General features: G+C 50.3%; 1 protein-coding gene across 1 annotated transcript; it reads left to right on the top strand.

The window, feature by feature from the left end:
• The first annotated feature begins 6,808 nt into the window (after positions 1-6,808).
• LOC128846118 (cathepsin G-like) lies at positions 6,809-8,974 on the top strand. The gene is made up of 5 exons (XM_054045185.1): positions 6,809-6,878; positions 7,150-7,297; positions 7,987-8,122; positions 8,212-8,475; positions 8,789-8,974. Exons 1-5 carry the CDS (start codon positions 6,815-6,817, stop codon positions 8,972-8,974), a joined length of 798 nt encoding a protein of 265 aa, XP_053901160.1. The 5' UTR covers positions 6,809-6,814.
• Positions 8,975-13,293: the final 4,319 nt, after the last annotated feature.

Raw genomic sequence — 13,293 nt, forward strand, 5'->3', positions numbered from 1 at the left:
CCTAGAACTACCTGGGTTGTCCTGTTCACCCTTTTTAAATATTGACTCAAATTAGGTTTCTTCCAGGCTTCTGGAACTTCCCCAGTGCTCTCTGACTTCTTGAAAATTTGCTGCCCCAAAGAGCAACCAATTCAAACAGACACATTCTTCTCATTGTACAGCTGGGGAAACTGAGACCAAGGGAGATTGTTTCAAAACCTGCCTAGGGCTTTGGGTGCCCATCAGTGAGAAATGGAAGTCCTGGCACAGTCAAGGAACTATGATGTCATTGGAAAAACAGAGACTTGGTGGGATAACTCACATGACTGGTATCAGAGGGGTAGCCGTGTTAGTCTGAATCTGTAAAAAGCAACAGAGGGTCCTGTGGCACCTTTGAGACTAACAGAAGTACTGGGAGCATAAGCTTTCGTGGGTAAGAACCTCACTTCTTCAGATGACTGGAGTACTGTCATGGATGTATATAAACTGTTCAGGAAGGACAGGCAGGGCAGGAAAGGTGGGGGAGTTGCATTGTAGGTAAGAGAGGAGTGTGACTGCTCAGAGCACCGGTATGACTGCAGAAAAAACTGAGAGTCTCTGGATTAAGTTCAGAAGTGTGAGCAACAAGGGTGATGTCATGGTGGGAGTCTGCTATAGACCACCAGACCAGGGGGATGAGGTGGACGAGACTTTCTTCCGGAAACTAGCAGAAGTTACTAGATCACAGGCCCTGATTCTCATGGGAGACTTTAAAAAAGGGAAATAAAAACAACCCAGGTAACTACAGACCAGTTAGTTTAACTTCTGTGCCAGGGAAGATAATGGAGCAAGTAATTAAGGAAATCATCTGCAAACACTTGGAAGGTGGTAAGGTGATAGGGAACAGCCAGCATGGATTTGTGAAGAACAAATCATGTCAAACCAATCTGATAGCTTTCTTTGATAGGATAACGAGCCTTGTGGATAAGGGTGAAGCGGTGGATGTGGTATACCTAGACTTTAGTAAGGCATTTGATACGGTCTCGCATGATATTCTTATCGATAAACTAGGCAAATACAAATTAGATGGGGCTACTATAAGGTGGGTGCATAACTGGCTGGATAACCGTACTCAGAGAGTTGTTATTAATGGTTCCCAATCCTGCTGGAAAGGCGTAACGAGTGGGGTTCCGCAGGGGTCTGTTTTGGGACCGGCTCTGTTCAATATCTTCATCAACGACTTAGATATTGGCATAGAAAGTACGCTTATTAAGTTTGCGGATGATACCAAACTGGGAGGGATTGCAACTACTTTGGAGGACAGGGTCATAATTCAAAATGATCTGGACAAATTGGAGAAATGGGCTGAGGTAAACAGGATGAAGTTTAACAAAGACAAATGCAAAGTGCTCCACTTAGGAAGGAAAAATCAATTTCACACATACAGAATGGGAAAAGACTGTCTAGGAAGGAGTACGGCAGAAAGGGATCTAGGGGTTATAGTGGACCACAAGCTAAATATGAGTCAACAGTGTGATGCTGTTGCAAAAAAAGCAAACATGATTCTGGGATGCATTAACAGGTGTGTTGTGAGCAAGACACGAGAAGTCCTTCTTCCGCTCTACTCTGCTCTGGTTAGGCCTCAGCTGGAGTATTGTGTCCAGTTCTGGGCGCCGCATTTTAAAAAAGATGTGGAGAAATTGGAAAGGGTCCAAAGAAGAGCAACAAGAATGATTAAAGGTCTTGAGAACATGACCTATGAAGGAAGGCTGAAAGAACTGGGTTTGTTTAGTTTGGAAAAGAGAAGACTGAGAGGGGACATGATAGCAGTTTTCAGGTATCTAATAGGGTGTCATAAGGAGGAGGGAGAGAACTTGTTCACCTTAGCCTCTAAGGATAGAACCAGAAACAATGGGTTTAAACTGCAGCAAGGGAGGTCTAGGTTGGACATTAGGAAAAAGTTCCTAACTGTCAGGGTGGTTAAACACTGGAACAAATTGCCTAGGGAGGTTGTGGAATCTCCGTCTCTGGAGATATTTAAGAGTAGGTTAGATAAATGTCTATCAGGGATGGTCTAGACAGTATTTGGTCCTGCCATGCGGGCAGGGGACTGGACTCGATGACCTCTCGAGGTCCCTTCCAGTCCTATAATCTATGAATCTATGAATCTATGAATTTAATCACCCTGATATCTGCTGGGAGAGCAATACAGCGGTGCACAGACAATCCAGGAAGTTTTTGGAAAGTGTAGGGGACAATTTCCTGGTGCAAATGCTGGAGGAACCAACTAGGGGCAGAGCTCTTCTAGACCTGCTGCTCACAAACGGGGAAGAATTAGTAGGGGAAGCAAAAGTGGATGGGAACCTGGGAGGCAGTGACCATGAGATGGTCGAGTTCAGGATCTTGACACAAGGAAGAAAGGAGAGCAGCAGAATACAGACCCTGGACTTCAGAAAAGCAGATTTTGACTCCCTCAGGAAACTGATGGGCAGGATCCCCTGGGAGAATAACATGAGGGGGAAAGGAGTCCAGGAGAGCTGTCTGTATTTTAAAGAATCCTTATTGTGGTTGCAGGAACAAACCATCCCGATGTGTAGAAAGAACAGTAAATATGGCAGGCGACGAGCTTAGCTTAACAGTGAAATCCTTGCTGATCTTAAATGCAAAAAAGAAGCTTACAAGAAGTGAGAATTGGACAAATGACCAGGGAGGAGTATAAAAATATTGCTCAGGCATGCAGGAGTGAAATCAGGAAGGCCAAATCACACTTGGAGTTGCAGCTAGCAAGAGATGTTAAGTGTAACAAGAAGGATTTCTTCAGGTATGTTAGCAACAAGAAAAAAGTCAAGGAAAGTGTGGGCCCCTTACTGAATGAGGGAGGCAACCTAGTAACAGAGGATGTGGAAAAAGCTAATGTACACAATGATTTTTTTGCCTCTGTCTTCACGAACAAGGTCAGCTCCCAGACTGCTGCACTGGGCAGCACAGTATGGGGAGAAGGTGACCAGCCCTCTGTGGAGAAAGAAGTGGTTCGGGACTATTTAGAAAAACTGGACGAGCACAGGTCCATGGGGCCAGATGCGCTGCATCCGAGGGTGCTAAAGGAGTTGGCAGAAGTGATTGCAGAGGCATTGGCCATTATCTTTGAAAACTTATGGCGATAGGGGGAGGTACCGGATGACTGGAAAAAGGCTAATGTAGTGCCCATCTTTAAAAAAGGGAAGAAGGATCCGGGGAACTACAGGCCAGTGAGCCTCACCTCAGACCCTGGTAAAATCATGGAGCAGATCCTCAAGGAATCAATTCTGAAGCACTTAGAGGAGAGGAAAGTGATCAGGAACAGTCAGCATGGATTCACCAAGGGCAAGTTATGCCTGACTAACCTAATTGCCTTCTATGAGGAGATAACTAACTCTGTGGATGAGGGGAAAGCAGTGGATATTCCTTGACTTTAGCAAATCTTTTGACACGGTCTCCCAAGGTATTCTTGCTACCAAGTTAAAGAAGTATGGGCTGGATGAATGGACTATAAGGTAGATAGAAAGCTGGCTAGATCGTTGGGCTCAACAGGTAGTGATTAACAGCTCCATGTCTAGTTGGCAGCCGGTTTCAAGCGGAGTGCCCCAAGTGTCGGTCCTGGGGCCGGTTTTGTTTAATATCTTCATTAATGATCTGGAGGATGGTGTGGACTGCACTCTCAGCAAGTTTGCAGATGACACTAAACTGGGAGGAGTGGTAGGTATAGGATACAGAGGGACCTAGACAAATTAGAGGATTGGGCCAAAAGAAACCTGATGAGGTTCAACAAAGAGAAGTGCAGAGTCCTGCACTTAGGATGGAAGAACCCCATGCACTGTTACAGACTAGGGACTGAATGGCTAGGAAGCAGTTCTGCAGAAAAGGACCTAGGGGTTACAGTGGCCGAGAAGCTGGATATGAGTCAACAGTGTGCCCTTGTTGCCAAGAAGGCTAACGGTATTTTGGGCTGTATAAGTAGGGGCATTACTAGCAGTTCAAGGGACGTGATCATTCCCCTCTATTCGACATTGGTGAGGCCTCATCTGGAGTACTGTGTCCAGTTTTGGGCCCCACACTACAAGAAGGATGTGGAAAAATTGGAAAGAGTCCAGCGGAGGGCAACAAAAATGATTAGGGGTCTGGAGCACATGACTTATGAGGAGAGGCTGAGGGAACTGGGATTGTTTAGTCTGCAGAAGAGAAGAATGAGGGGGCATTTGATAGCTGCTTTCAACTACCTGAAAGGTGGTTCCAAAGAGGATGGATCTAGACTGTTCTCAGTGGTACCTGATGACAGAACAAGGAGTAATGCTCTCAAGTTGCAGTTGGGGAGGTTTAGGTTGGATATTAGGAAAAACTTTTTCACTAGGAGGGTGGTGAAGCACTGGAATGGGTTACCTAGGGAGGTGATGGAATCTCCTTCCTTAGTGGTTTTTAAGGTCAGGCTTGACAAAGCCCTGGCTGGGATGATTTAGTTGGGAATTGGTCCTGCTTTGAGCAGGGGGTTGGACTAGATGACCTCCTGAGGTCCCTTCCAACCCTGATATTCTATGATTCTATGATCAGTGATCCATGAAAATCCCTGCCTACCAGGATCCTGGGCAGAGCTGGGAAGAGGTCCCATATTTCTTGGGTCCCTAATGTCTAACCTCCTTGCTGCAGATTAAGCCCATTACTTCTTGTCCTGCCTTCAGTGGACATGGAGAACAATTGATCTGCATCCTCTTTATAACAGCCCTTCACATATTTGAAGACTGTTATCAGGTCCCACCACTCCTTGGCACCTCTGAAAGGCAATACTTCCCCACTTGCAAGCACAGAGTCTGAGTGTAGAAAAGAAACTTTTAATGAAAGGCGGGAAGTGACCTGACATTAATTAGGGAAAATACCACAAGCAGGATTCAGAATCATAAAACTGTGAGCAGGACACACATCCCAGTGTCCGTGGGGCAGTGTCTCCTACCTCATGTTCTTGAGTTCTACAACCAGAAGTTCCATTACTGTGCCTCTCTCTGCTCTGTCACCACACCCCACTCAGAGTGGTTGTCCTCAGTCAGTGAGGACGCAGGGTTCAGAGGTGCAGCTGTGTGAGTTCACCTCCCACTTGGGGAAAAAGGCACCTTGCTTGCTCCGCCATCTGAGCACTTGTTTTCCCTGGCTGCAATGCCAGCCACCATTCTGCTCCGCTGGCCACCCCACCAAACACTTGTTACTCTGCTGGCCACCCCACCAGCCACCATTCTGCTGGCTACCCTGCCACCCACCTTTCCTCTCTGCTGGCTGCCTAACCAGTTCCTGCCATCCATCCTCACTTAGTGATTGTCAGCTCTTAATGGGGGAACCTGAAGCAGGCTGGGCAGAAATGCATAAGTGATTTCAACTCTAGTGAGCACTTAACAAAACAAAAGACTCCTAATGGAGCCTATTTAGCTCTATCTTTGCAGAGTGGGGAGGATCAGGTTAAATCAGACCAGGGACCCTTAGGCAGAAGCCACATCTCCTGGCAGGGACAACTGTCTCCACCCTCTCTGACTGTCACAGGGGTCTGGCATTTGAGCCCCCGGCTTAGTGAGTTCCCTTCAGCTGAGGGTGACCCCCTCAATCAGGACAGGCTAAGCAAAGTTCTGTTCCCTTTCCTCATACAATAAAGATAATAACACAGATAACAACATTTCACTCCCCCTGCATTCAGTACTAAAGTGATTTGAAAACCAACACCAGCCAAAGTTGATCACTTTGAGTGACACAGCTTCTGTCTGCCGGATACCTAGGCAGAGTAGGTGTGTTCATGTACATACAGCTTGCTCCTGAAGTCTCTCCCCTCTCCCCCCCAGCTAGCTGTCAGGGGTGAGCTCATTCAGACCCTGCTTACACAGGTATCAAAGTTAGGCTGACTGGTCTATAATTCCTAGGTCCTCTTTGTTCCTCTTTTTAAAGATAAGTACTATGTTCGCTCTTCTCCAGGCCTCTGGGACCTCACCTGTCCTCCAGAGGTTCTTGAAGATAATTGCTAACGGTTCTGAGATTGCTTCAGCTAGTTCCTTAAGTACTCTAGGAGGAATTTCATCTGGCCCTGCTAAGTTGAATACATCTAACTTATCTAGATATTCTTTAAACTGTTCTTACCCTATTTTGGCTTCTGTTCCTTCCCCCTTGCTAATATTAATTGCATAGAGGATTTGGTCTAGTGGTTACAGCAGGGGGCTAGGAGCCAGGACTCCTGGGTTCTATTCCTGGCTCTGCTCTGTCATTACCCCTCTGCTGCTGCACAGTCATAGCTCCCAGCTGTAGCGTGTCACAGAGCCTGCCACATCCCCTTCGCATGAAACCCTCCCACTACGGTTGGGGTTATTGGGGCCGACGGCTGGTCTGCCCAGCCCCAGCCTGCTCACAGCTGGGCCACTGTGAGAAAGATCAAAGGGCCATGTTCTCACCCGCTACTGAGATCCGTCAGTGTCAGCCACAGACCCCTCCACAGAGACACAGGCAGGGAGTTGAGCAAGGGTGGGGCCAGGTGAGTAAGAGCCTCAGATGTGCCCAGCTGTGAGCCAGCACCCAGAGAAGCCCTGGATCCTGATAGACCTGTCCCCACTGGGGTCTTCTCTGTCCAGTGGTGCAACATCCAGCCGTGCTGGGATCCAGCTGCTGAGTTGATGCGTGGCCTATCCTCCTCCCCAGCCCATGTGGTTGGTGTGGCTGGAAACTGAGACGCATGAGCCCCACATTCAGATGAGTGTGTGGGCGACACTGAGGTTTCCTCCCTTCCATCTTCCCGCTGCTGAGTCTATAAAGCCCCCAGGCCTGAGGCCAATGCACTGTCCCTGCACTGACTCTGAACATGCAGCTCCAGATCTTGCTCCTGCTCCCCATGGCCTTTCTCCTGCCCCCCAGGGCTCACGCTGGTGAGTACAGCTGGGATCGGGGCCAACTGGGGCTTTGGGGGCAAATGGGGGGTCTGAGGGATGGGGATGCTGTGGTCGGTGTCTAGGGACCCGCTGGGGTAAATGGGGGGGAGGGGGATCTCAAGATCTGGATTGATGCAGGCGAGGGCTGGGCAGCTGTGCACATCTGGGGAGTGGGGTTGCAAGCACTGTGGTGACAAAACTCCTTCTGCTGGTGTGTTTCATCAGCGCCTGCTCTAATCCCTCACCTCATCTCTCCCTGGGGTTGCAGGGGAGATCATCGGGGGCCGGGAAGCGAAACCACATTCCCGCCCCTACATGGCCTATCTCAAGAGAAAAACCCCCAAGGGTGAAGAGAAGTGTGGGGGGTTCCTGGTGCGGGAGGATTTTGTGCTGACAGCCGCCCACTGCGCTGATGGGTAAGAAGAGCCTGTCTCTGCACTCCGGTGTCTCCCCAAACCCGGGACCCAGCTGTGCAGGGATCCAACCGTGGAGCACCCTGAGATGTTCAGGGATCCAGCCACGCAGCGTCCATTGGGCTGTGCAGGGCTCCTTTTGTGCAGGGATCCAGCTGGGCAGCAGCCCCCCCCCCGTTACTTTAATGTTTTCTGTGTGAAAGGCAAACAGAAGACTATCGACCTTCAGACCAATAACTGGATCATTCATATTCATAATTTAACACATTACAATTCATTTAATTTGTTCAATATCAGTTAAGTCGTTATTTAGTATCTCCATCATGGTGGCATTTGAGGGCAGGTCTCCAGCTGGTGTTCTCCAGGGGGCCAGACTAGACAATCCCATGGTCCCTCCTGGCCTTGGAATCTAGGAAACTCAAGGAGCTGACTGAGATCAGAGCCCCTGTTGTGCCAGGCACTGCACAGACCCCGACCGAGATGGGTGAGCTAAGAGTAAGAGAAAGAGACAGATGACAATTGTCATGGGGGAGCAACCCCATACTGAGCCTCCACCCCACTCCCTGCAGCAGGGCACCCCCACTGAGCCCCCCGTCCTACCCACTGCTGCACGGCACTCCCTTGCACCACACAGGGGTTAGCACTGCCTCCGAGGACCTCCAGTTCTAGCCCAATCTCCGTGTGGCTTCCAGGGACATCACCGTGCTCCTCGGAGCCCACAACGTCCGTTGGGAGGAGGAGACCCAGCAACGAGTCTCTGTGCGGCGGAAGATCCCCCATCCCAGATACAACAAGACGAGCATCGAGAACGACCTGATGCTGCTGCAGGTACCTGTCCCCCGCAGTCCCCAGCGCCCACCCTGGCCTGGCCCCCATCCAGGCAGAGCGCTGACCCCTCTGCCCTCCCCCCATTGCAGCTGGCGGAGCCGGCGGAGCTGACCGATGCTGTATACACCGTCCCGCTGCCCCAGGCTGGCCGCACTGTGGATCCGGGTTCCGTGTGCAGCGTGGCAGGATGGGGCAAAACCAACCGCTACACAAGCACCAGCATCCTCCACGAGGTGGAGCTGGAGGTGATGTCAGACGAGACCTGCCAGGAGGACAGGCAACTCCGACACAACTACAAGCCCTCAAAGATGATGTGTGTGGGGGAACCTGATGAGGACAAGGCCTCGTTCTCGGTAAAGGCCCAGTCCCTGGGGGGTGGCTGGGCTGGGAGCTTCCCCATGAGCCAAGGGAGTTAGGGGATCAGTTAGGGTGACCTTCAATAGGAAACACTGAAATTGTGATCTGTCTATCTGTCTGTCTGTCCATCCCCATACTCTATCTATCTATCTATCTATCTATCTATCTATCTATCTATCTATCTATCTATCTATCTAGCCAGGTGGGGCAGTGGGGAATTACAATCCCTGCTATAGAGCAGCTCAGAAAGGACAGGTGAGTGCTATGCTTTGAGCTCGTATTCACCCTCTACCTGTTTTGATTTCTCAGGGCGATTCCGGGGGCCCCCTGGTGTGTGATGAGGTTGCCCACGGCATCGTCTCCTTTGGCAAGAAGAATGGGTCCCCACCGAGGGTGTTCACCAGGGTCTCTGCATACGTCCCCTGGATCAAGAAAACAATGAGGGGTCTCAGCAGCCCAGGGTCCTATGCTGAAAGCCCTGCATCCCTTCATTGAAGGGGGCAGAATTGGGTTTGGGGAATTCCGAATACAAAGGAGTCCCTCCCACCCCCACCCAGAACAGTGGTGCCAAGCCCAATGGGTGCTTGAATAAAAGCCCAGCTTCTTACTCCCACTGTGTAATAAAATCCTACATGAGAAGAGACTCTTTGGGGGACCATTGTCTGTCTGTATTTTGGCACCCCCTGAGGGTGAGTGTCCTGCACTGCCGTCCCGGATGCCTGGGTCCCATCCCATGTCCCAGTCTCTGCCTCCCAGGGAATGGGAGCTCTAGGGCCCCTTAGGGGTGAGTGCCCTGCACTGCTGTCCCAGACACCTGGGTCCCAGTCTCTGTACTGCATTTGCCTTGCACAATCCGCAGCACTTCTCCTGCCTGACTCCCTGCCACCAATTTTAAAAGGTAGGACCCAATTTTATCCCCCTGCCTTTCCACTCCCCACACACCTACACATGAAGGTTCATGAAGGGCAGCATTACCTCGGCCTCAGCCATGTACCCCGCAGGACAAGCTGGGAGCTGGGTGTGATGAATGTGGGATTATTAGTCATGGTTTTATGATGCCTGGTCAGCCTCAGTTTCCCCTCTGTGCTTTGCGTTGCTGGGCATGGAGGTTAAAGGGTTAAAAGGCTGCTCTTGGGATAGAGCAGAAGCCACGAGGTGCTGGGACATGTCACCATCTGGGGGTGGCATGAATGGGTCATTAACAACTGGCTGAACCCGACCCAGATCACTGGAGGAGCTGGAAAGCCAATGGGAGTTCCACACACTAAAGATGGGAAATGCTGGCAGGAGGACAATGGCCCAGATGTGCTGGGTGGCTGGGGACAGAGCCAACGCAGTGGCAGAGGTGGTCAAAAAAGCAAACAGGATGTTAGGAATCATTAAAAAGGGGATAGAGAATAAGACTGGGAATATATTATTGCCCTTATATAAATCAGTGGTACGCCCTCATCTCGAATACTGCGTACAGATGTGGTCTCCTCATCTCAAAAAAGATATACTGGCACTAGAAAAGGTTCAGAGAAGGGCAATTAAAATGATTAAGGGTTTGGAACAGGTCCCATATGAGGAGAGATTAAAGAGGCTAGGACTCTTCAGCTTGGAAAAGAGGAGACTAAGGGGGGATATGATAGAGGTATATAAAATCATGAGTGATGTGGAGAAAGTGGATAAGGAAAAGTTATTTACTTATTCCCATAATACAAGAACTAGGGGTCATCAAATGAAATGAATAGGCAGCAGGTTTAAAACAAATAAAAGGAAGTTCTTCTTCATGCAGCGCTCAGTCAACTTGTGGAACTCCTTACCTGAGAAGGTTGTGAAGGCTAGGACTATAACAGAGTTTAAAAGAGAACTGGATAAATTCATGGTGGTTAAGTCCATTAATGGCTATTAGCCAGGAAGGGTAAGGAATGGTGTCCCTAGCCTCTGTCTGTCAGAGGATGGAGATGGATGGCAGGAGAGAGATCACTTGATCATTGCCTGTTAGGTTCACTCCCTCTGGGGCACCTGGCATTGGCCACTGTCGGTAGACAGGATACTGGGCTAGATGGACCTTTGGTCTGACCCAGTACGGCCGTTCTTATGTTCTTATGTTCTTATGACCTTTGCAGAGACCTGGGGGCTCTCCCCTGGCACAGACAAAGAAACAAGGACGGGGAGAGGGAGCAGAACTGGGCTGCGCCCAGCTTGGCTGGCTCCTTGCACTAGCAGGGCCAGATGGACTATGCCTAAACCTTGGCTCATCCAGGCCAAGTCGAGGACGTCCCCAATCTGTGTTCAGTCCAGGGAACCAGTCAACCCGGCTCTCTTTGGAAAAGTTGGCTGGGTGTCACTGCTAATCCCGGCTGAGGTGCACGGGTCCCTGGGGAGCGTAGACACCTCCAAGCAGGAGTCTCTCTCAGTGGGCGTCACCGGGCAGAGATCACGGTGTGAAGCAGGGGGGCAGGAGCCCAGGGGCTCGGTCCCCAGGGCCCATTCTAAAGGCAGTGTGGCACCCCTGGGGGACCGGCACGGTGACAGGGATATGTCGACGGGGAGATGCACAGGCTGGCCTGGCCCTGCCTTGGTGGTGGAGGTGGCCTCAGAGCGGGATGTGGAGTCCCCGGGAGAGGGAAGCATGGCATCAAAAGTGAATGCTGGGCTCCAGATGTGCACATCCACCAGGGTGTGCTGGGCCCCAGATGTGCACAGCCCTAGGAGTCAATGGGCCAGACCCTGAGTGGGTGTGAATGGGTCGTAGCCCTACTGGGGACAATGGGGCCAGATCCCAGGTGGGGCAATCGTCCGTAGTTCCACTGGAGTCAGTGGGCCAGATCCCAGCTGGGGTCAGTGGGGCGTAGCAATGCAATAACCCGCAGTGTAATGGTCAGTGGTTAGGGGTCTCCCCTCCCAAGTGGTGGGAGAACCCCACAGTGTTTGTTACATGGCTGGAGATAGACTCTGTTTAACAGGAATTGTCCTGAATACAGAGACGGAAACACCGTGAAGGTGGGAAGTTTTCTGTCACATCACTGCTGAGCTGTTCATAAAGCCGGAGAAGTGACGGCCAACGGGGACCATCAGACCATCTTCTCTCCTCCCCGACATACATTGCGGGCCAGAGAACCCAGCCCAGGGGACCTGAATGACGTTGCCTGGGAATTGGCCATTCGAATCCCTTCGGTGGCTGGGCCAGCATCAGGCTCGGAGACGCTGCTGCCAAGGGCTGGGCTGGATTCTCCATCCCTGGTGACGTGTAACTCAAGCCTGGACATTTCTCTAACAGCTTTGCTCTAGTTCTAGCCGGGATTAGCTCAGGGCCGTCCCAGGGCCAGGGCTACACAGGGGTCAGACAGGACGAGCACCGTGATCCCTTCCAGCGTTGGAATGGATGAATCTATCGAAGGAACATGGCTCTCTTATTGCAGAGGGTCACAGGGCATCTGAGGGCAGCTCTGGGAATCTCTTTCACACCTCTAGCTCAGACAAATCTGGTCTTTATCCAGCCAAGGGTCAGCAACACGTCATCGCCCTGTACTGGGGAGCGCTGGCCAGTACCGCCCCTATTAACAGGTGGAGAGACAGCCAGACGGAGGGGAGTGTGGACACAGAGATCAATTCCATCTGTATCTGCTCTTCAGCTACTGGATTTGGGTGTCAGGGTGGGAATAATTCCAACCCTGTAGGTGTTACAGCCCCACAACCTGTTACCAGAGACCTGCCCTGCCTGGGAGGAGTCAGCACCTGCCCCAGATGACATGGGTCAGCAGCGAACTCAGTGCTAGACATATTCGTATCAGATCTGTACTGATTCCGTAGTATACAAGACAGGAAGTGAAATTTACAAGCAGTGTGGCAGAGGGGTTTGGGGACGCTGTGGGTCCTAGAATTTCTGACTGAGGTGCTGTGAGTAGGGGGGCAGCAGTGTGGCCTAGTAACAGGACTACAGGCCTGCACCTCAGGATGGCTGGGTTTTGTTCCCAGCTCTGCTGCTGGGTGACCTTGGACAAGTCATGGCCCCTCTCCATGCCTCAGTTTCCCCATCTGGGGATAATGATCCCAACCGCCTTTGTAAAGTGCTTGGAGATCTGCTGATAGGAAGAGCTAGGGGCCCAGATCCACAAAGATATTTACCCTCCTGGTGATTTCAATGGGAGTTTTGTGCCTAAACACTTCTGAGGATCTGGGCCTAGATGTTCGTATAGCACCAATTTTGTTAATGGCTCAACCCAGCTTCCCTGCATTCTGCCCACCGCCCCATTATCCTAACTGAACCCTGGTTCACTCGCATATACAAAGTCCAATCTAACAGGCCAGTGATGGAAAAGGCAGCGTGAATTGTTCAAACAAGACTGTTTTTATTCAAAAATGACTTTTTCCCCCTCAAACAAGCATCAATATTTTCCAAATATTTGGAAATACACAATTCTTCGTTTTGTCCCAAAGTCTCTCAGTGATGTTTTCCAGGTTCCCAGGAGTTTGATTTTCCCAACCTCCAGTCAGTATCATGTAATATATAATAAATAGTTAAATATTTGTGGGGTGGGGAGAGAAAAAAAGAAAAGGAAATACTGAAAACAAATAACAGTCGGGTCCAGCTCAAAATGCGCAAAACAAAACATTCGAAATTTCAATTTTTTCACACAATCGTTTCAATGTTCTCTTGTCATGGGCTGCTTAATTTGACTAGCCATGCTTTGTGGTGATAGGTTGGCCACCTAAGCCACATGGCTCCATTCCTGCTCTCTGGTTGGATGAAAGAAAGTTTTTAAGCCAGCCAATGACACACTGCAGCTAGGAATTTTGAGGATAGAAAACTCCCAAAGAATGGATTA

Source organism: Malaclemys terrapin, chromosome 12 (assembly GCF_027887155.1).
Source record: "Malaclemys terrapin pileata isolate rMalTer1 chromosome 12, rMalTer1.hap1, whole genome shotgun sequence".
Lineage (NCBI taxonomy): Eukaryota > Metazoa > Chordata > Testudines > Emydidae > Malaclemys > Malaclemys terrapin.

Bases quoted from the DNA above. Each gene is read 5' to 3' on its own strand.
- LOC128846118 (XM_054045185.1), top strand. From the start codon at position 6,815: ATGCAGCTCCAGATCTTGCTCCTGCTCCCCATGGCCTTTCTCCTGCCC. The intron at 7,298-7,986 runs GTAAGAAGAGCC...TGTGGCTTCCAG, and splicing joins GCCGCCCACTGCGCTGATGG to GGACATCACCGTGCTCCTCG. The intron at 8,123-8,211 runs GTACCTGTCCCC...CCCCCATTGCAG, and splicing joins ACGACCTGATGCTGCTGCAG to CTGGCGGAGCCGGCGGAGCT.